Below are 24354 nucleotides of genomic sequence, written 5' to 3'. Positions count from 1 at the left end.
CTCGTGTTCAGAAGGGATATCGTTGTTATTCTCCAGATCTTCGTAGGTACCTTATGTCAGCTGACGTCACATTTTTTGAGTCTAAACCTTTCTTTACCTCTGCTGACCACCATGATATATCTGAGGTCTTACCTATACCGACCTTTGAGGAGTTCACTATAACTCCTCCTCCACCTTCGACCACAGAGGAGTCTAGTGTTGTTCCCCCTAGTTCCCCGACCACAGGAACACCACTCTTGACTTATCATCGTCGTTTGCGTCCTCCATCAGGCCCAACTGGTTCTCGTCCTGCACCTGACCCTGCTCCTGCTGCGGATCCTGCTCCTAGTACACCGATTGCACTTCGGAAAGGTATACGGACCACACTTAACCCTAATCCTTCATTATGTCGGTTTGAGCTATCATCGTCTGTCATCTCCCCATTATGCTTTTATATCTTCTTTGTCCTCGGTTTCCATCCCTAAGTCTACAGGTGAAGCGTTGTCTCATCCAGGATGGCGACAGGCTATGAGTGACGAGATGTCTGCTTTACATACAAGTGGTACTTGGGAGCTTGTTCCTCTTTCCTCAGGTAAATCTACTGTTGGTTGTCGTTGGGTTTATGCAGTCAAAGTTGGTCCCGATGGACAGATTGATCGACTTAAGGCCCGTCTTGTTGCCAAAGGATATACTCAGATATTTGGGCTCGATTACAGTGATACCTTCTCTCCCGTGGCTAAAGTGGCTTCAGTCCGCCTTTTTCTATCCATGGCTGCGGTTCGTCATTGGCCCCTCTATCAGCTGGACATTAAAAATGCCTTTCTTCACGGTGATCTTGAGGATGAGGTTTATATGGAGCAACCACCTGGTTTTGTTGCTCAGGGGGAGTCTCGTGGCCTTGTATGTCGCTTGCGTCGGTCACTTTATGGTCTAAAGCAGTCTCCTCGAGCCTGGTTTGGTAAGTTCAGCGCGGTTATCCAGGAGTTTGGCATGATTCGTAGTGAAGCTGATCACTCTGTGTTTTATCGGCACTCTGCTTCAAGTCTCTGTATTTATCTGGTAGTCTATGTTGATGATATTGTTATTACTGGCAATGATCAGGATGGTATTACCAATCTGAAGCAGCATCTCTTCCAGCACTTCCAAACTAAGGATCTAGGCAGATTGAAGTACTTTCTGGGTATTGAGGTTGCCCAGTCTAGCTCAGGTATTGTTATTTCTCAAAGAAAATATGCTTTAGATATTCTTGAGGAGACGGGGATGATAGGTTGCAGACCTGTTGACACTCCGATGGATCCGAATTCTAAACTTATGCCAGGACAGGGGGAGCCGCTTAGCGATCCTGCAAGCTATAGGCGGCTGGTTGGAAAATTAAATTATCTCACAGTAACTAGACCCGACATTTCCTATCCTGTGAGTGTTGTAAGTCAGTTTATGAGTTCTCCCTGTGATAGTCATTGGGATGCAGTTGTCCGCATTATTCGATATATAAAATCGGCTCCAGGCAAAGGGTTACTCTTTGAGGATCGAGGTCATGAGCAGATCATTGGATACTCAGATGCTGATTGGGCAGGATCACCTTCTGATAGACGTTCTACGTCTGGATATTGTGTTTTAGTAGGAGGAAATTTGGTGTCCTGGAAGAGCAAGAAACAGAATGTAGTTGCTCGGTCTAGTGCAGAAGCAGAATATCGAGCAATGGCTATGGCAACATGTGAACTAGTTTGGACCAAACAATTGCTCAAGGAGTTGAAATTTGGTGAAATCAGTCGGATGGAACTTGTGTGCGATAATCAAGCTGCCCTTCATATTGCATCAAATCCGGTGTTCCATGAGAGAACTAAACACATTGAGATTGATTGTCACTTCGTCAGAGAAAAGATACTTTCAGGAGAGATTGCTACAAAGTTTGTGAGGTCAAATGATCAACTTGCAGATATTTTTACCAAGTCTCTCACTGGTCCTCGTATTAGTTATATATGTAACAAGCTCGGTACATATGATTTGTATGCACCGGCTTGAGGGGGAGTGTTAAGTTACAACATGTACATAGTGTCCCACATTGGTAGAGGAGTAGTATGTCCTTGTATAGTATAGCTATAAATAAGGCTCTTGTGTAGTATTATTCATTCATTCAATATATCAATAACATATATTCTCCCGTGCCTTCTCACACCCCCAAAGTAGGCCTCCAGGTAACTTCCTCTTTTGTATAAGTTCTCATAAAACCCCACTATCGCCCCTTTTACCTCTTCCTCTCCCTCAATCCTTACCCCATCTACAACTAAGGACTCTATGAAGTTTCTCCTTCGATTTGCAATCGCAACCCTGTGGAAAAACTTAGTATTCGAATCCCCCTCCTTTAACCAGAGCGCCCTTGATTTTTGTCGCCAACTAGTCTCCTGAGCTATTGCTAGCTCGACTATTTCACTTTTAACCTCCCCCAATCTCACTTTTTCAGTTTCATCTAGCTCCCTCGCCCCTTCCCCTCTCTCTAATTCCCCCCCAATTCATGCATAAGCTCCCTCATTTTGACCTCCACCCTCCCGAAGACCTCCTTGTTCCACCTAATAATATCTCCCTTGAGCAATTTGAGTTTCTTCGACAGACGGAATGAGGGTGACCCTGATACCCCGTAGTTGGTCCACCATTCTTTCACTTTGTCGCAAAATCCTGGCACTTTCAACCACATGTTCTCGAACCGGAAGGGAGCACGGACCCCCCTCCCTCTGCATCCATCTAGCAAGATAGGCAAGTGATCCGAAGTCAGCCTAGGTAAAGGGATCTGCAACACATTCGGCACCAACTCATCCCAAGAGGACGATATCAGGAATCTATCGAGTCTGGACCTTGAGTTTGAATCCTCCGCCCTCGCCCAAGTAAACCTTTCCCCTGACAGAGGAAGATCAATGAGAAAGTGATCATTGATGAAGTCAGAAAACTCCTCCATGGCCCTCGAAATCACATTGCACCCTAATCTCTCCTCCGGGAATCTAATTGTGTTAAAGTCTCCACCTATAACCCATGGGATGTCCCATTCCCCCATAATGTTAGCAAGTTCCTCCCAGAAAGACACTTTGGACCCTTCCCCTACCGGCCCATACACTCCCCCAAATCCCCACTCCATTCCACTCACTCTATCTTTGACGAGAGCTGCCAAAGAGAAAGCTCCCTTCCTAATCTCCTTTACCTCCAAACTTCTATCATCCCACATAAGTAGAATACCCCCGGCACTTCCCGCTGCAGGGACCCAGTCATATTTCACCCAACTACCTCCCCAGAGACTTCTCACGATCGCATCCGACAAAACTTCCATTTTGGTCTCCTGAAAACAAACTAGGTTGGCACCCCACTCCCTTACTCCCACTTTGATGATGGCCCTTTTGTTCGGGTCATTCATCCCCCTGACATTCCATGAAAGGATCTTAACTTCCATAAGCAACAATAGCCCCCATTTCCCCACCCCCCCTAGACGAGGTCCCTTTCTCCGTGTCACCCACTCGACCCTTTCTCTGATACACCACTACATCACCTGTTTTATTTTGATTAACACATTTACCCAACTCCCTCCCCGCGCCTTCGTAACAGGGTTGTTGCTCAAACTCCCTCAACAGTTCCAGCACCCTATCTTCCTTCCCTTCAAAAGAAACACCTAAGAACTTCCCAAAGTTTAATAGTTTATCCTCCATCCATAAGGACATGTCCACTTCTCCGATCCGTGACGAAATTGTACATGCGTCTTCTGTAATTACCTTTTCCTTGCCCCTACCGGAGGAATGCAAGACCATAGCATTGCTAGTAGTAGGAACTCTGTGTGCCGGGTGGATCACGTCGTTTCGTTGAGAGGCACCAACCTCGGGAAATAATGCCTCATTTGGAGGAGATTGTATTGTAGCCTCAGCACATCTAAGCACAGTGGGAGATGAAGGGGCGATGGAGCTGGGTCCATCGCAGGCGGGGGGCCGTGGAATAACACCGCCAGCTTTTGCCGGTGCTGCCCCTGGAACAGTGGCCGAAGAGGAGCACAAGCCCCTAGTGTTTGGTACAGCACTGTTTGAGGCATCATTGGCAGAAGGAGGAGTGACTGCTCCCATATGATTAGGAGCCTTATCGGACGCCGCTTGATATAATTTGGGCCCCTTTGGATCGATTCTAATAGAATTGGGATAAGTTGCTGGGCCCATGTGTAGAGGCCCAGACATATGCTTGCTGAGATCTTGCCTGACCCTATGATAGTTAAAAGAGGACCGACTCATTCTACCTTTCTAGCCCGCATCACTAACTCATTCACGTTTTGCCCTCCTGTTAGGATTTTGTCTTCTTCTCCCAAGTTCAAACTTCCCATCACTTCTCGATCTACCGTCTGATTCCAGCTTAGTCCGCTGGTCCGGTGAGCCCTTCCCTCCTCTCAGAAACTGGTTTCCCCTTTCCTCCCTTCTATTTGACCTTTCCCTTTCTTCCGCCAAAATCGCAGGCATAAAGACCGGGCGAAATTCAGGGCTCAACCAAACCCTGTAGCTCAAGTAGCCATCTTCCACAACAGTGGAGACAGGGATTCGGCCCCCTTTCCTCACCACAATCCTTACTCGCGAGAGATCGTGCAAGCTGCAAGTGACATCAATGAAACCCCCACAGATTTCCCCAACCTTCTTGAATAGGTCAAGACACCAGAGATGCACTGGGAAACCCACCATGTTGACCACCAATGTTTCGGCAGGGAAACGAGGGTCGAGACACCCATCGTGCTCCACCCATCTGTCTAACTTTAAGAAATTCCCATCAAACCACCTGTTTCCTCTTACGAGAATTTCTGAAGCTTGAGACTCGGTGACAAATCGAAAGAGATATTGCGTGTCACCCAGTTTCGATATTTTCTGCCCGTCCTTTACGTTCCATGCCTCTGCTGCCCAGTTCCTAACAGCTTCTGGGGAACCAACCCATTTGGAGAAAGAGCCAATCAAACAAGAGTCCAAGAAACCTTTGCGCCTGAAAGTGTGCTCCTCAGACAGCGAGAAGTGTGGCTCCTGTCCTACGTCAAGCTTTCGCTGGCATCTTCCCCCAAGTTCGAGGGCTGGCCAAGATGCAGTTTTGCTAAAAGACATGTTTTCTAATTTTCTAGATTCTAAGGAGAAGTAGGAGCTTCTCTCTGTAGAGTCCGTCATAGCTAAACCAAGAGCATCGCAAGGTGACTGATTGAAGAAGGGAAAGTGAGAGGGAGTGAAATCTGGCCGGAAAAAGACACTTGTCGCCGGAAAATAGCAAAAGTGGTCGGAAGTTGGAGGTTGATGGATGGGTGAGGTCGGAATAGCCCATCGAAGAGGCTGTCCGAAGGAAAAAAGTCGGGATCTTGCCTGAAAAGGCGTCACGCGCCGGCGCGTGGGCTAGGGGTCGTCGGAGATCTGTCGCGCGTGACGGCGCGTGGGGTGTCAGATCCCGGCGATTCTTTCTGGGGTAGAGTCGCGGAAGGGTTGGCTCTCGGATGGTGGTGGTGGAATCCTAGGATTCATGGTTCATGGTGGTGGTGAAGGGGTGGGTTAGTATGTCTGTGTGCTACAGTGCTTTCGGAGCTACAGTGTTTTTTCCTACCTACATCATATTTTATAAAAGAATAAATTGTATGTATAATGTATCTATAGAAGCACTTATGCGCAAAACACATTCTCTTGATTTCATATCTTGTATCTCACAACTGTATCAATGTGTCTGCTCCCCAATAAAGCTAGGATACACTACCCAAGCATCCACTACGCTCACATATCCAGATACAAAGTATCTCGAGATAACTAGTTCAATAACTTAAGAATTGAAATAAATGCATAAGACTTTGAGGTTAGGATTTTGAAAGGAATCGATTGTTCTCGGCTTCTTCAATGCTTTAGTAGTTTATTGTTACCAGCCAAAATCTTTTCATTAGGTCAAAATAATATGCAAGTCAAATAGAAAATAAATGTGTGTGCACAAATATAATCCAACTATGATGCATATGATGGAGGGCAGGCTGATGAGGGCGGATCAAGCAAGGCTGGCAGGCTTCTAGGCTGGCAAGCTTCTGAAGAAGGTGAGCACATGTCACCTTAAGTGATCTCACATCGGAATGGGAGAGGAAAGTGAAGAGCTTTATAAGGCACAACATAAGTTCACATGGTACGCGCATTTTTAGGACTCGATGATGGCGTACGCCTAGGGACAAATCTATGAGGTCTATTGGACCAAAGCGGACAATACATGCCATGGACCTAAGTCGTGACAAATATATACCGGTATCTAAGTTGAATCTCTCACAGTACGATGGTGGGGCAAACCTCAACGAGGATGCTGAGTCCCAAGGGGGGTGAATGTGACACTTATGATGCAGGGCGGACTGACGAGGGGAGGTCAAGCAGGACGGGCAAGCTTCTAGGTTGGCAAGCTTCTGAAAAAGGGGTGCACATGTCACTTTAGGCGAATTCAACATCAGAATGAACAAGGAAAGTGAAGAGCTTATAAGGCACAACACAAGTTCACATGGTACGGGCGCTCTTGGGGCTCGAGAATGGCGTAGTCCAGGGATAAATCTGTGAGGTTTATTGGGCCAAAGCGGACAATACGTGCCCCGGACTTGGGTCGTGACACCAGCATAGCAGCAACTAACTAACCACCTAGTTGATAAGTTGTTCTAAATTTATGAGCCAAAGCCAAAAACGGAGCACTAAGAAAGTATCAGAAAGAAAACATTTAAATTGTTATCAAGATAGTAATCTTCTTGATGTGAATCTGGACATGCCACTTAGAATACTAAATTCCTTAATAGAGACTAACCCTTGTTCGTAAAACGACTTGTTTGTTGAATGGATTGAGCATCTCAGCCGAGTTTATTTCAGCAATGATAACAGCACCCTCTTCCCAAGTCTCACACCCAACAAAAATCCCCTTAAGTACCATGTTGGCAATGGCATAACCCAGCTTCCTAGAAGATAAGGCAGAATAGCAACTTGTAAGTTCACCTTAATATAAAACAATAAACATAAATTAGGTATCAGCCCAAGGATCATGAAAGACATAAACACGCATATAGTATATGTATGAATAGTCTTTGACGTTGTTCAATAAAACCAAAGACATCACATGCATATCTACAATCTGTGCAGCTCAAACTGATATATTCTCCCAGAAATTTTTAAAAATATAAAGTGATGCTGCATATGAGCTAAGAGTAAAGGAGACTCTTCTGCGGCAAATGAAAAGTAAAACAAGACAAAAACAATAAGAAAGAAATTAAACAGGACAAAACTTAAAGAGATCTTGAAAAAAGAACCGCAGAGGTTATAGGAAGTTGAGGTGGAAATAGGCAAGCTGATAGAGCAATTGGGGGTACTTGATAACAAAGTAGAAATTGAGGTGCTAAATGAAGAAAAATCTTTGAAACACGAGAAATTAATAAATAAATAAAAAGAAACTTATGCTCATCGAGCATAAAAAGAAAAAAAAAACTAATGGGATGCTCCATATGAGCTAAGAGCAAAGGAGATTCTGCTGGGGCAAACAAAAGTAAAATAAGACAAACAATAGCAAAGCAATTAAAAAGGAAACTTAAATTAAGAGATCTAGAAAAAGAAGCAGAGGTTATGGGAGGTCAGGGTGAAATTAGGCAAGCTGATAGAGGAATTGGGGGGACTTGATAACAAGGTATAAATTGAGGTGTTAAATAAAGAAAATTTTTTGAAACACGAGAATCCAAAGACAGATACTTGCAGTTACAGCAATATCCCAAAAAATTAGATGGAGAAGAATCTAGAGTAATCTGGCTTAAAGGAAATACCAATACAAACTTCTTGTTCCATCAAATACAGAAGTAAGAAATAGAGATAACTTCTCTAAAAGATCACCATCAGTGGAATAGAAGCTCATGGAAAGGACCAAATTGAGGAAACAATTTTGGGCTTTTACAGAATTCTTTCTGATAAAGATAATAACTGGAGCAAAAGATAATAAATTGCAGAATCCAATTTCATCGAAGAATATCAAGAGGCTGATTAGAAATAGATGATGTGTAGCTCTGGTGGTGTCAAAGCACTATGCCACATGGTTTCAACATGGACTTTTCTCGGAAGGCGGTGGCACGTGGTTAAAAAACACCTGCGTCAAGCTATTACCTACTAACTCACCATTCTTATGAAAAGACCTTCAATACCTCTTTGTTGCTTTGAGGTGGCATAAAAAAAAGAGGTGGCAAAGTAAGATTTCAGAAATCAGCTTCATATGAAAGTTTGCTATGATCAGAAGGAAGAGGTGGCAAATTGTTACACCCCATGTTTTCGTACGTGAAAATACGCCATAAGTAAATTGATGGAAGCTCGAAAAATGTGATGTTACATCCCGCATTTTCGTACGTTAAAGTTTCGTCGTAAGTTAATCGACATAAGTTCGGGAATGAGATTATCTTGAGATTATAAGCATTATGCTATTTCAAACAAGTGATGAGTAAATTCGTGAATGTGAGAGGGTAAGCAAATCGAAGAAAATGAATTTTGTCAAAGTGTGACATTTTGAGATAAAATACGGTCCGAGCTATAATACCCGGTATTTATGGACTAGTGCCATACAAGGTACTACATGGCCATGATAGTAAGGTGTGTTAAAAATAAGTAGTATTTTAAGTAATTTGGGATAATTCTTAATTATGTGGATAATTGGTTAATGGGAGATTAACTATTTAATTAAGGAATGGTTGGATAAGACTAACCCTCCCCCCACGTGGCAGCACCCCCAATCCCCATGTATGACTCTTAAGTCATTAATATATGTGGCAAGATTAAGAGATGTGAGAATTTGGCAAGTCTTATATAACGTGAGTCACATTATTCATTTAATGAAAGAGATCCATTTTTAAGTCTTAGGAACATGAGTCATTAGTCACATATTCATCTAAGGACAGAGAGCCCATTTAAGTCTTAAGAGCAGAGAGTCATTAGTCATATATTCATCATGGAATGTCCTCGGAGGCTTGATGATGTTATGCACGCATATACCTATGCATGGTATGACATTTATACACATATGCATGGCATTATAATATTAAATGATTCACAAAGTTATTCAGACTTACATGTCGAGTATTTTACTCCATGTTTCTCTCATGTCTATTATTTACTGATTTTCATTCCTTACATACTCGGTACATTATTTGTACTGACGTCTCTTTTGCCTGGGGACGTTGTGATTCATGCCCGCAGGTCTCGATAGACAGGTCGAGAGTCCTCCAAGTAGGCGATCAGCTCAGCGGAAGATATTGGTGCACTCCATTTTCTCCGGAGTTGCTTGTTTGGTCAGTATGATTTAGATGTGTATTATTTGGTATGGCGGAGCTCTGTCCTGACCTTTATGACAATTATGTATTCTTAGAGGCCTGTAGACAGATATCATGTACGTAAAAGATTATATGGCCTTGTCGGCCTATGTTCAGTGTACGAGTGGTTATTTTGGTCTTAGAGGCCCATATGTCTTATGTATAAGTTGGTATTACATGTTGTATTCTACATATCTCACGGCAGCCTCTCCGGCTCAGTTATCTATGATAGTATGATACGAAAAGATACGTTATGTTGGTACTCAACTGAGTAAGGTACCGGGTGCCCGTCGCGGCCCATCGGTTTGGGTCGTGACAAAAGTGGTATCAGAGCAGTTCTGTCCTAGGGAGTCTACAAGCCGTGTCTAGTAGAGTCTTGTTTATGGGTGTGTTGTGCACCACACTTATAAGCAGGAAGCTACAGGGCATTTAGGACTGTCACTTTTTCTTCTTACTCTAGATCGTGTGGTAGAGCTCAGTTGTAAGAACTCAATTTCCTAAACTCTATCTTATTCATAATACGACAATACCTACATCCAGAAAGATGGTTGGTAAGAGATATAGCTGTGGAAGAGTTGAGTTAGAGGAACTCGAGTTTGCATCATTCCTATGATGGATAAATGTGAGGTATTCAGCACAACATGTGTGTATCTTACGTGTAAGCTTCTTGATAAGGAACCTTAAGGCAAGAATATCTATCCACCTCTATGGTAAAAGGCAATGAGAGATTCAGAAGACAGATACAAGTTTCAACAAGTAAAAGGAGCAAGATGAGAAGGGTACGAGGTACCCGGTTAATGAAGATTATCAGTATTTTCAACTCCGGCAGAAAAATATAAGCATTGTGACTTACCTTCAACAGTAACAGATGTATGTAGAATTGGCCACACCCATCTCAGTTATACCCTATTGGGGGCTAACATGTGTAGTTTAAGAAAAGGATTAGATATTAGGATCCGGCTGGGGTTAGAGTAACCAAAAATGATAAATGGATTGTTTGTGTTAGTTGACATTTCCGAAGGATATTACAAAGGTGCTAATAGATCTCCTTGTGAGGCACCTAGATGGTGCACTCTAGAATATTACAATTAGATGTGAATATTAGAATGAAAAAAAAAATCAGAAGATAGGCACTGGAAGCCTTGAAGGGATAAATATTACCTTAGTGTGTCTCCCGTCCCTAGTAGAGAAAGAATGTTAGGCAACCCGAAGAGCCAGTAGATGGAGTAAGGGGAGCTAAAAAGCAAAAGAATGTCTTGTTCGAGTTTTCAGAAAAAAGTGATAGACAGAGATGTTGGCAGGGAAATAAGAAGAGAGTTAATGAAGCATTATGAGTAAGATGTGATACATGGATGACAACGGTAGATCAAAAAGATGACAGTATTACAGAGTCTATAGTCAAGTGAAGGATACGAGAGGTGACAGGTCTTGAGACAACAAAAGAGTATAGGCCATAAAGTCATATCCTCATTTCGAGAAATAGGTTCGTGACTCCAACGTGATTACCAAAAGGAAAAGTTAGACCCTAGAGTAATAAGAAATCAGCATGGACTGATGAACCAAGATAAACTAAACATGAACTATGGACTTTGTAATAGTCGGCATCATGAGAATTTCAGAGATTGCGTCCCGACGATAATAGAATGGAGGACAGAAGAATACCCTTTAAAGGTCATTCAGGAAGACGCTTCCCTAAAGCAAGCAAGGTGAGCAAAGTTAAGCTTAAGGGACTGCATGTGCCAGTTACACTAAGTGTCACCCTCGCGAGTGAGGAATTTCGTTATCCTTGGTACAAAAGGATTACCGCGAGGAGAGTAAGGATCATCGATAATGTGAAAAGATGCCACAGATGATAAGGTAAAACATCTATACGTAAATCGTCGTAGCTCCAATTCTTAGTACTCCCCTAAAGGGGGAATATGGTGTGATGTGGCATTAAGTCATAATTAAGTGGTTCTAGTAACTATGGAATGGTAAAGGAAGAATGCGACAAAAAATAAGAAAGGGATAAGATTGCACTCATTCAAATCCTACAGACATGCTATGATTCCAGAACATTATGCAAGCACGACGTCAAGGAGAGGAAGTAAGGGTTCCTACCCGAGATGTTATTAATAGATAAGGAGCCAGTACGAGACCTAAGTTAAGACAAAGGAAATAACCCAAGAAAGGTTACATGGAATATTGAGATAAGAATGGGCCAACGATTAGTTAGTAGTTGATTCAGGAAGAACCTAGTTATGGCTAGAAAAGAGGATACAGATAAATCAATAGATCGTGCAAGATAAACAGAGTGAACCCCAACATGGGGAATTCAGTCTCGCAGATATGGCATCGCGACCTTGAGAAATATTCAGATAAGAGTTGGGATAGTTAAAGATACCGTATGAGTGTTATGGGAAGACAGTCAAAACTTCAGTTCAGGAGCAACCATACAAGCACATAAGTGTGGAGGTAAGTAACTAAGGAATTTTATAGGTGAGTACGAACATCAAGAATTCCATTGGGTATACGATGTAATAAGCTCGCAACTTTACTAGGGCCAGAAGGTATCCCTAAGTACTACAACAAAAGATTTGCTAAGAAAATAAGGAAGAAGGCTCCAACCTAAGCTCAGTGACCTTAAGAAGGAATGGTCTTATAACAACAGTCTCACAACGACATTTTATGTACTCCATAAGAAAGTGGCACCTACCGTGGCTAATAAATGGGAAGTAAAATCATAAGTGATATTCAAGATCATATGAGTGGTATGGAATTCCGGCATGCATGGGAACTAAGATAAGCTAAGTATGCACGCAACAAGGAGGCAGAAAGATCGGGAAAAGTAATAGCTTATGTTTAAAGGAAGCTGAGAAGGAACGGAAGGAATCATTCGATCAATGATCCAGAGTTAGTTACGTTATGAACGCACTTAAGGTTTCGGAGTATTATCCATGCAGTATATATGTTGACAATCATACAGCCGTAGAATACTCCGGTATAAGTTAAAAGAAAGAATTGAGCCCAGGGCATAAACAAAGGATTGATTTGTTAGAAGATTGTGTCATGGATATTCCATAGTGCCCATGAAAGGCTAAAGTAATAACTAATACCAGGAGCCGCATATCGGAAGATAGCTTAAGCCTACATGAAGGATGATCAGAAGGAAGAGGAAACTAAAGAGTTACATCAACTAAGTAAATCAGGAGTCTGATTATTGGACCCAAAAAATTATAGACCTCGCGGTTGAGAACATTGCAGGATCACTCTTAAATATCAGAGGTACAAGAGAGATAGTACAATAGCCATATTCCATAACGGCTCTATGATAAAGCCAGTCAGAAGAGTACCAGCCTCGTAAGAAGTCAATATGAAGCTCTCACCGGATTGGGTATGCACCAAAAGTGCAAGTATTATAATAGAGCTTCAAGTTGTGGATGTGAATTATACCTATTTGGAAGGAAGGTTATGAAAGAGATAAAAGATGTGATGCGAGATTTTAAGGCAAGTACGGTAAAGGAAGGTTGTGAATAGTCCATAATTCAGATAGAAGGCTAGAGTCGCTGGGATTCAGTATTCAGGAATGATAGCAGCGTCTTCAGTGGCATACCTTCCGGCCTATGGTTTCTAGGTATCGAGAAGTCTAGTTAAGAGAGTGAAGAAGAGTTAGAGACGATGCGATGTCTCGCTTGATGTTCCAGAATAACGCAAGGAAATCTGTGGTGCAAGCAAGTTGAAGGAAGGTTGCGAGTAGTATAAACGAATATGTATAGGTCGCAAGCTAAAGTATGATAAAGCGACAAGGTTTTAGGAAGACAAGAATAAGGATAAGAAAGGGCGAGTGAGAAGGTGACGAGAAAGGATAAGTCCTCAGGATTAAGCCCATGAAAACAAGAGAGCTGATGGTTTAAAGTTATAAAAAGCTCAGCATAGCCTGAACAAAACTCAAAGGAGTCTAAGACTAGTAGAATTTAAAAGAGATGAAATGCTGCCCTGATAGTAGAATAAGGGTGTGATTGTGATAGATAAAGGATGACGTTTGGACCTTCGATTGAGTGATGATTTGAAGGGATTTCATGAATTGTACAGGATTAAAATACCCACATAAGTGAGTCACATTGGGATGCTAGAAAGTACGGTTATTGAAGTACAGTATCGCCGCTAAGTGGATCAAGAAAATCACTTCGAATATCCCTCGATGCAACGTAAGCCCTAGCGGCAATGTTTTACGTAAGAAATTTCAAGATATCAGTGGTAGATTGTAGATCAACATTGAGGTAAATCAACAATGGATGGATAAAAGTTACAAAGTACGAAATGAGATATGGCAATATTCGTAAGTACGACAAAGTACCGACCGAAGAACTTCAATACACCTATAGATGCCCAGAGGGACATCTTATCAAGTTCTGTACATGTTCCCAAAGTGAGGCCTAAAGATTGGCTAAAAGCTGAAGGGAAGTGTCGCATAGGAGCACATGCAAGGAAAAAGTCCTACAGGCTGCATGGCAGAAGGTAGCAAGAGTAACGAGATTGGAATAATTCCGACCACAGACCGTGGTGTGAGAAAGAGGCCTAAAGGGGGGAATGCCCTGGCCTTTGGAATTATTCACAGAACAGTCGTCTAAATAACAAGGGGAGTAATAAAGTATTCGGATGACATAAACTATGAAAATGATAAATGCATCCGTCAACATTCGAGGTCGAATGTTCCAAGGGGGGAATAATGTTCCAAAGGGGGGAATAATGTTACACCCCATGTTTTCGTACGTGAAAATACGCCATAAGTAAATTGATGGAAGCTCGAAAAATGTGATGTTACATCCCGCATTTTCGTACGTTAAAGTTTCGTCGTAAGTTAATCGACATAAGTTCGGGAATGAGATTATCTTGAGATTATAAGCATTATGCTATTTCAAACAAGTGATGAGTAAATTCGTGAATGTGAGAGGGTAAGCAAATCGAAGAAAATGAATTTTGTCAAAGTGTGACATTTTGAGATAAAATACGGTCCGAGCTATAATACCCGGTATTTATGGACTAGTGTCATACAAGGTACTACATGGCCATGATAGTAAGGTGTATAAGGTGTGTTAAAAATAAGTAGTATTTTAAGTAATTTGGGATAATTCTTAATTATGTGGATAATTGGTTAATGGGAGATTAACTATTTAATTAAGGAATGGTTGGATAAGACTAACCCTCCCCCCACGTGGCAGCACCCCCAATCCCCATGTATGACTCTTAAGTCATTAATATATGTGGCAAGATTAAGAGATGTGAGAATTTGGCAAGTCTTATAACGTGAGTCACATTATTCATTTAATGAAAGAGATCCATTTTAAGTCTTAGGAACATGAGTCATTAGTCACATATTCATCTAAGGACAGAGAGCCCATTTAAGTCTTAAGAACGTGAGTTCTTCATAAACGTGAGTTCTTCAAAGGGCAGAACAATTCCATACCAAAATTAGATAATGTTGGTTGTTGATTCTGTAAAGCGTAAATTGCAAATTCTAAGCGAATGGGTTCAGGTATGTTAAGGCTATCCCTTCTTTCTTTTTGGCAAGATCTATACGACACGAACAAAACGAGCAAATGCACAATTTCCATAAATGACTATTCATAGAAATATTATGGGTGTCTATATTCTTGATTCCCCATGTGAATTATTATTATATCTTCTGTTCATGGGTCTCAGAAAAATACATATTTGATAAAATTTATCCGACAGGCATATTATTTTTATGACATTCCGAGAAATCTTATTAACGTATTTCTTATGCATTTCATGCATTTATACATATACATTGACCCATGACCAGATGGCGTTATATACGCATATATTATATGTATATGGGATATGGGAAAAGGTTACGGCGTTATATACGCACCACCACCTGATCAGCTGGTATACGTTGATGATTTTCCCACAGTGGCCGAGATGATATGATGGGATGCCCTCAAAGGCTTGATGATGTTATGAACGCATATACCTATGCATGGTATGACATTTATACGCATATGCATGGCATTATAATATTAAATGATTCACAAAGCTATTCAGACTTACATGTCGAGTATTTTACTCCATGTTTCTCTCATGTCTATTATTTACTGATTTTCATTCCTTACATACTCGGTACATTATTTGTACTGACATCCCTTTTGCCTGGGGACGCTGCGTTTCATGCCCGCAGGTCTCGATAGACAGGTCGAGAGTCCTCCAAGTAGGCGATCAGCTCAGCGTAAGATGTTGGTGCACTCCATTTGCTCCGGAGTTGCTTGTTTGGTCAGTATGATTTAGATGTGTATTGTTTGGTATGGCAAGGCTTTGTCCCGACCTTTATGACAATTATGTATTCTTAGAGGCTTGTAGACAGATGTCATGTACATAAAAGATTGTATGGCCTTGTCGGCCTATGTTCAGTGTACGAGTGGTTATTTTGGTCTTAGAGGCCCATATGTCTTATGTATAAGTTGGCATTACATGTTGTATTCTACCTATCTCACGGCAGCCTCTCCGGCTCAGTTATCTATGATAGTATGATACGAAAAGATACGTTATGTTGGTACTCGGTTGAGTAAGGTACCGGGTGCCCGTCGCGGCCCATCGGTTTGGGTCGTGACACAAATGAAGCAAGGAACTTCAGCCCAATTAGCCTCTTACGTGAACTATCTGTGAGATTATGGCAACACTTCAAGCACAAAGCTATAGGTGTCTAGAACAAGCTGGTATCTAAAACGAAAGCAGATTGATAAACTTTCTTCATTGCTTGTCTATTCCAATTTAAAGTAGGTCACCAAGTTCGGCTTTTGAGGGAAGCTAAATCTTTAAAAAATATAGGAAAAAGGAATCGGTTAGGAGAAAGGATATAGAAAACTTGAGTATAGATTCAAAATCAGAAGCAACTTAAATTTTGAACCCTAATGACCAGAAAAGGAAAAATTTCGAATTCGGTGTCACATAAGTTTGTCCTAAAGATAGGGACATGCCACCATACATGCTCCGTATAGTAGCAGAAATTTGTTTAATGCTGAACTTCAATGAAGAGAAATAGATTTTATTGTCTGCAGGAGCATCATCATTTGGTGGCAGCACAGGCTGGAACTTTGTCGCTTCATATATATCCTGTTAGTACAGAATGTCAACAATGTTAATAATAAATAAAAATGCATTATTAACTATAGCATAACTAACATAAATGCCAACAACAGATGTTATCCAAGTTTTTCTATTTGAAACATCCATTTGTGTTCTACTTAGAAATGCGGCTCTTAAGTTGGATGGACGATCATGCAGATTGTGAGAAGCTGTAGAAATCTGGAATATTTTGTATTTGGAATATCCATTAGTATTTTACTTAGAAATGTGGATGTTAATTTGCATCCTCGATCATATAAAATTGGACAAACGAAGATGCATTGACCTACGGTTGTAAGAGAGTCATGTGAGAAGCTGTAGAAATCTGGAAATTGTTCTTTGAGGGGTGATTGCCCCAATCTTCATTCATGCTCAGAGGAGGATTTGTTGCAATCACCAACATTCATCTTGATTTTTATATCTAAAATTTCCAAAGTTTATCTGCCCTGATAAGTTGTTCCCCTGAATTCCAAAACTAGAGTTCGTGCACCACCTATTTCCAATTCCATATTTTGTAGTAACAACTGTTTTTCAGAGGGCTATTGCATGTAAATCAAATCTCCAATGTCACTTGAGAAATAAACTTCTGTTGTGTGCTCTCAAGTCCCTGACTTCCATCTCCCTATGCACCATGTTTCTTGTAACAATGTTCCATGTATACAGATGAAATTGTCTCATTCCTCTGTTACCTCTCTAAAGGAGTCATTTCTTGTATGTCCAGTGTTTGTCCATTTTCTTTGGAATTGGAATTATTGACATGGTGTAAATTGGAAGTCAGTCTAAAATGCTATTGATCAACACCAATTTGCCACCAAAGATAGGTACTGTCTTTTCCAGTTGGGTAACCTCTTTTCACAGTTGTCCAGGATGATTTGCCAGATTCCATTTGACTTTTACCTTGCTCCCAGTTAGCAACCAAGATAGTTTGCTAGCAAAATATCGATCCTACAGCCTGACGTCTCAGCCAACCTTTGCATCGTTGTACCTTATTGACTGCAAAGATGTTGCTCTTTGCAAAGTTTATATTGAGTCTAGAAAGAGCCCCAACAACTGCGAAATCAATTTTAAATGCATGAGTTGGTTCTCGTCAGCCTGACATAGAATCAGTGTGTCATCCGCATACGTAAAATGTGAGATTGATGAAACATACAAGTTACCATTGCCTGCTTTAAAGCACATTAACCACTTTCCATATGTTACATATTTCAGTACGTCGCCCGGTCTATCTGGTAGGAGATAATTAGATAAAGGATCTCCCTATCTCAATCCTCTCTATGCTAGAAGCAAACCTTCTCTTGAGCCATTTATGATTATAGAGAATTCAACAGTAAATATGCAGAAATATATCCAGTTTGTCTATTCTTCCTTGGTAAAAGGCCACGGAGAAGCTATCCACTCCAGGTGCCTTACACCTGCACATGATTTAAGTATCTCAGCTGCCTCTTCTTCAATAAAAGGTCTTTAGACCCAAAAACTTTCCTCTTCTGATATCCATGGAAGATTTGAAACGTTTAAAGTTGGTCTCCATGTCTCGGGCTCCTTATACAGATTCAGAAAAAAAAAATGCAGGATGTGCTCTTTGACTACAAGGGTGTCTTCCATGTCCTGCCTAAAGATTTATGTTTGCCAATGGGGTTGTGTATTTTCTGTGAATATTGGGCATCTTCTAAACCGTATCTTAGCCGCAAACACCTTAATTTTTGCCTCCAAGAAATTTCTTTACATTTTTTCCACCTTGCATAACCCATGGCTTAGCTATATTCTTTAAGATAATTCTTCTTTTGTTAATTCTCTACTTACTTCCATTCTATTAAATTCCAATCTTGTTATTTCCATTCTTTTAAGTTCTTTTTCAACATTGTCAACTTTCTAGCTAAAATGAAATTAGGTATGCCATTGATGTGGTAAGAGTCCTATCACTGCTTCACTAGATTATGTTCTCGAATTTGAGGTAAGAGCTGCCTCTTTCCTGTTGTCCACATTATAGTAATACTGGACAACGATCATATAAGATCTTGGGGAATATTGATAGTATGATGAATTTGATGTTATTATCCCACTTTGACGAGTACAAGAATCTGTAGTTCCTTGATGCAATATTTGAATTGTTATCCTTCGCGCAAGTGAATCTCCGCCAATGGAGGGGGGTCCACCATTCCTTCTCTTGTCTAAAATCAGTGAACTCCTTCATGTAATTAACGGATCCGGCACTAAGAATCATTTCATTAATGTGTTTGGTAATACTAAAATCCGGACAAACTACTCATAGTCCTCCCAATAATCTCCATATAGCGTCTAGCTTATGTCATAGGCCATCCCCTTTTCTCCATTTTAGGCCATAAACTCTGGATAAAACCCACCAAACTCCCCTTTGTGAACCTCCTCACATTTACAATCTCTTTTCTCTCAAAGTGTGATTGTACCTCCACTCCTACACTCTACTACCACTTCTTCGAATTCCACACATTCGTCAACCCAAAAAAATGAAAATCAAAAATTGCTGCTCCCGTTTTCTGTTTCATGAATGCGATAAACATATTTCTGTTTCTTCAACTTGTGAAACAAATATAATTTACCTTTCATTACTAATCAATTTAATAAAAATAAATTTTATTATATGCAATGCAGATACATGGAAGTAAAGGAAAGGGGAACCATTAAGGCACACCTTGACCACATCATCTGAAATAACACCAGAAAATTGGCTAGAATCATCAGTTCCTCCAGCCCCAAGCATGCCGCGTGATAGCCAATTCAACCATCCACGAGGCTTGTTGGGTAGATGCTCATCTTCCAGAGGTTTAACAGTATTGACACTGTTGCTTACATCACTAGAAGATGAATTCAGCAACATATCCTGTAGACCCAGCAACAAAAAAAAAATTATATTTATGTGTGTGCGCTTATACGTATATAAGGGAGTTTCTGTTCACGAAAAAAGTAGAATAGCAATGCCAAGAGAGTTATTTAAAAAAAAAAAAATTGCTGAAACCACCCCCTCCCCCACCCAAAAAAAGATTGTACTGCTAATAGATTGTAATTGTCAAAACACTGGGGAAAAATAATAGCAATGCAAAGAGAGTTAAAAAGCCAAGCTGCTCCCCCCCCCCCCCTCTTCCCCCCCAAAAAAAAAGAAAAGAAAAGAAAAAGTAGGATATCAAAGTGACTCGGTTAATTCTATTGCCATATAAAGAAAACAGTGTAGCCCAACAACAAAACTTTTTATATATCTATGTGTGTATGCGCATGTGTGTATACAACAACATACCCAGAATAATCCCACATAGTGGCATGTGTGTATATACGGGAGTTATTATTTCACGAAAAAGAAGAATAGAAATGCAAAAGAATTGATAAAAAAAGCTGCAGACCTCCCCCACCACCCCCCCAAAAAACCCCAGAAGAAAAAAATGTACTACTAATAGATAGATTATGTCAGAACACCCAAAGAAAAGGGGGTTTTGGGGGGGGGGAGGGAGGGAGGAGGATGCCAGAAGCAAAAAGAATGATGAACCCATATATTTCAGACCCCCCCCCCCAAAAAAAAGAAAAAGAAAAAGAACATTAAAGTGTGAAGGTTGATTCTGTCACCATTTTTCAAAAAAAAATAAAAAAAAAATAAAAATGTGACTTGGTTGTTTTTTGTTCATACCATGCATACATTCAATGATCAAGATCTCCAGTGAAGCATTTATGCACCAATTAATTATAATCATATCAGCTAATATATTCTTTTAATTGTGGAAGGAATTGCAATGCAACACAGTTTTGGCAATAATGACTAGTTCTTTCAACTGCATACATACCTGTAACTCACGTTCAGCAACAGACCTGTAATTTAGGATGTCATCTACTTCAGATTTTTTCTCTATTTCCTCAAGCATATGAAGAACATCCACATCAATCACCTGAGATACAAAGTAAAGACGAACAGTGATCAAAATTCAAGTTCAATGAAACTGTGCAATGGGCATCCCAGAACAGAAGAATTTTTCAGTATTTCCAAAACAATCTATAACCATGAAGTGGCACCAGAAGAGACAAGTGGGGGAAAAAGAAAAGATTATTCTCAGGTTTACACTGTCTGCCCCTAAAACTTTGTGCCAAAATTGAAAAGTCATTAGGTATTCAGCGTAGACCGGTTGTCTTCACACCTGCTGTAATAGATTTCTTCAAGAGGTTTATAAAAGTAGGTTCAAATGATCTTACTCTCTTGCCTTGTTTTCAAAGGAAAAGAGTGTAAACTCAAAATCCATGGTTTCGCCGTAGAACCGTAATTCTCCAAGTTCATTCAGAACCAAAAAAGAAGCGATTTTTTTGCAAAACTTGCTCACCGTTCAAGTTCCAATTGTACATCACATTAACATTCATTTTAGTAAAGTCGGTGGTGTAAAAGATGAAAAATTACAAGAAATGATGCAATGTAAAAACAGCATTTATATGGAAATGTTTTGGAAAGGCAAATTATAATTAGCTCAGGTATGCAAAGTAATACCATATAATCAAGTTAAAAACCATTTTAATATTGATTTAGATGTAAAGATGCAATTTTTAATTTCTAATTCATGGACAAGATAGCAATGGCTAGATTCTAGATAGAGATGCTTCCCCACTTCTCTAGCTTCTATCAACTAAGAGCAAGTAATAACAAAGAGGATTTAAAGATAGACCACCATTTCCAACATGATCCGTTTACCGGAAATGACAGCTTATATTCAAAGTGAAACATATCCAATCAAATTATCGTATTTTTATTGTATGGATTCAACAAGATCATATAGGGAGGTCAACAAGATCGTATAGGGAGGTAGCTGCTTAGTCTTTATCTCTCGAAACGAATGTCACCAGACGTGTGTTGGCAAAGAAGTGCTCTTTTTTATTTGAAAGGAGGGGACTGAGAGAAGAATTCATTTTCCAGTTACATGCCTTTGATTGTTGGGTGAGCTCGATGGAAGCTAAGTTGTCTGCATAAAGGTTGACCTGATCAGAAGAAACTCTATTGATCATCGGATTTTCATTAATGTGAAAGTTGATAGAATATTGACTAAGGTGAATAAATGGAAGGGAGATCTTTCCCTAATACTCGGTCACTAGTCCTACGGTACTTGCATATCGGTCTAAAGAGGATTTAGTGTTCGATGGTGAATTTAATCGGGATACTTGTACTCTTGTTTTTGAAAATAAAAACTTCCAAAACTTATGGCCAAACGCCTACTTAGTATGGAGGATCCAGGAGAGCATTCTGGGTCCATGCTAACCGTTTCCTCGTCGCCATGAGAGAGTTAAGATACATTTCCCATCTTGAAAATTTTCTCCAGTATCCTTTTTCCAGACATTCTCAAGTATTGTTGTATTATTCGTTTCATTAGGGGACACAAGGTTCACAGCTAAGCTCATGTTAATCCTGAATAGTAGAAGAATGAGATTTTTATGTCAGGTGTTGGTCTATAATTGCAGGAAAAACAATGCCAGTTTTTATCGTGATGAAGAAGTGCAAATGCATTCACAAAAGGCTGAAAATGCAGAACATGGAATATGTGGGATACAAACACCACAAAAGCAATCAGACATACAATTATTTTGGCACATTTCCATGGGAGTATATGAGATATTCCTTGTTCTTCAACTCTTTTCACTCATAGAATTCTCTGGATTTCTTAATCTCTCTCCTAATGAATTTCCCCTTTAATGGGAGAAATTTAAACATTAAAGGAATTAGCATAGCACGGGTATATCAAAAGAGAAAAAACAAAAAAGAAACTGATAGGCAACTAGATTGGAAGTCACTAACCTGATCTTGTCGAAGGCATTTCAGTTTTATCTTGTACAAGTTCACATACTTCCGGCGGCGATTTCTAGCATGAAAAATTAAGTACAATTACTTCCAAAACTGTATCAAATTTTAACATATGGTTAAAAGGGAAAAGCCAAATGTCTCATCATTTATGAATAATTGGTGTCGAGTGTCCTACGTTAGTAAGGGAATGAGTTGTTGTCTTCTTGTATGATTTAAGACAATTCTCATTTCATGATCTAACTTTTGGGTTGAGTTAGGGCCAATCCATTTTCTTTATAGTCGGCACACTACATTAGTAAATGGGACTGCTATATTGATGAAGCAAAGGCGTGGCAGGAAGCAGTTTTACTCCAAATCACTTCAAAGCAACTAGCTCTTTAAAGGGAAATCATGGAAAATCCTTTTAAGCTAACCTAATGCTTATTGAGGAAAAAACATGAAAGCCTAAAAGCAAAATATCTTCAATAATAAAGGTTGCATGCTCCTTAATTGTATCCATAAGAGAAGAATCTAGAGCTATAGCCCTAAACAAGGTAAGATCCCCAATTTTCTCAATCAAAAGCTTATTAAAACAAAATAAGAGAAGTCAAAACAACTAGGAACAAACCCTAAGAACTAAGAAACTAATCAGATAACAGCAATAATAAGACTCTAAAATTACCAAGTAAAAGAAAGTAGCTAAAGATCAGAGTGCAGCATAAACAGTAACACATTCAACAGTAACTTTTTTCCTCCCTCTGCACTACATCAGCTCCCGGACTGGAAAAAAGAAGTGCCCTCTTTTCTTATTCTTTCACAAGATAAAGCGCACCAAGAGAATACTGAGTATGTACATGATAAAGAAATGGACCTTGGGCCTAACTCAACCCTAAAAGCTCGCTCATGGATGAGAATTGCCCAAGATCATATAAAGAGACCTTCCTATCCTTTAATGGCCGATGTTGGACTCAACACCCCTCCCCTCCCCCCGGAAGCCCAGGACTAGACATCTGGAGTGTGGACAATATAAGATGGGGGTCCAACATCGGGTGAAACAAGAATTGGGTGGGGTGGCTCTAATACCATGATAAAGAAATGTACCTTGGGCCTAACTCAACACCCCAAAAGCTAGCTCATGAGGTGAGGATTGCCCAAGACCATATAAAGATTTCCCTGAAATCCTATAGTGAGCTAATAACTCTAAAAATGTCAACCCATATACATCTATCATGTTACTCCATAACGCCAAAAAATATGAACATGTATATTTAAAGCTGTACATTGGTACAGCTGCATCAAAACTGCTTCCTTTCCTTTTTACACAACAAGCACTTAAATTGTGTTATGTAAAGATATATCTCAAAGTTGAAATCATGGTAAAATATGCCACCTTCTTAGGCACTCTTTTCCAATGATCTTCGGCCAAAGAGTAGTAGGGCTGTCAGATGTAGGTAGAATTTTATACAGTTAGCTCCCTTCCAGATTTGCTGAGGAGCTGAACCATACTATCAATCTCCAAATCATGGTAATCCCTCCTATGCCACCTTCTTAGGCACTCTTTTTCAATGATCTTTGAAAGCCAAAGATTTACTAGTCAGATGTATGTAGGATTTTATACAGTCTGCTCCCTTCCAGTTTGCTGAGGAGCTGAACCATACTATCCATCTCCAAATCTAGGTAATCCCTCCTAAAAGTTATCTCCCATTCACCAGTTTTACATTGAAGAGCATATCGTAAAATTATTACCTTTCTACCATTTTCCACTTCAAAACTTCATCCTTTTTTATCAAGTAAAAGATAACTTCACTGAATAAAGGGAGGAAAAATATCCCCTATACAAGTGGTATACCAAAAAGTAGAGAAACTACAAATATGTATCTTTATGAAAGACACCCCCATCCTCTACCCACTTTAAAACTTCTTATGAAAAACACCAAAATATACCTACTAATTGATGTACCCGAGACGCATTTCCTCTAGCTCCCGAGAAAGACATTATATGAACTGGATTAAAAGGGTCAGTCATCCTAAAATTAGGATTCATTTCTTGTCGCAAATATTCACTTGTATTCATTTCTTGTCGCAAAATATTCACTTGTAGCATACCATATTTCAATGGATTGACATAATTTTTCTACCGCGTGTACAT

The 24354-nt window shown here is 40.1% G+C and overlaps 1 protein-coding gene across 13 annotated transcripts in view; it reads right to left on the bottom strand.

The window, feature by feature from the left end:
• Positions 1 to 24354, bottom strand: part of LOC104107909 (uncharacterized) — an 87053-nt gene that overhangs the window by 42493 nt on the left and 20206 nt on the right. For 11 of the 13 annotated variants that reach the window (XR_011410858.1, XM_009616834.4, XM_009616835.4 and 8 more), the window contains 5 exons: positions 22221 to 22284; positions 20236 to 20337; positions 19098 to 19286; positions 16290 to 16417; positions 6778 to 6925 (listed from right to left, as the gene is read on the bottom strand). Coding sequence is in view for 11 of the 13 variants with exons in the window: in XM_009616834.4 (XP_009615129.1) it covers positions 6778 to 6925; positions 16290 to 16417; positions 19098 to 19286; positions 20236 to 20337; positions 22221 to 22284 (631 nt within the window). In the remaining 2 variants the exon portion in view is untranslated. Of the gene's footprint in view, positions 1 to 6777; positions 6926 to 16289; positions 16418 to 19097; positions 19287 to 20235; positions 20338 to 22220; positions 22285 to 24354 lie in introns of those variants that run through there. The other 2 variants (XM_018774728.3, XM_009616843.4) reach the window with 2 other exon arrangements.

This window comes from Nicotiana tomentosiformis, chromosome 9, assembly GCF_000390325.3.
Source record: "Nicotiana tomentosiformis chromosome 9, ASM39032v3, whole genome shotgun sequence".
Taxonomy (NCBI): domain Eukaryota; kingdom Viridiplantae; phylum Streptophyta; class Magnoliopsida; order Solanales; family Solanaceae; genus Nicotiana; species Nicotiana tomentosiformis.
Note: the sequence above shows the minus strand (reverse complement) of the source record. Positions and strands in the feature narration are given on the sequence as shown.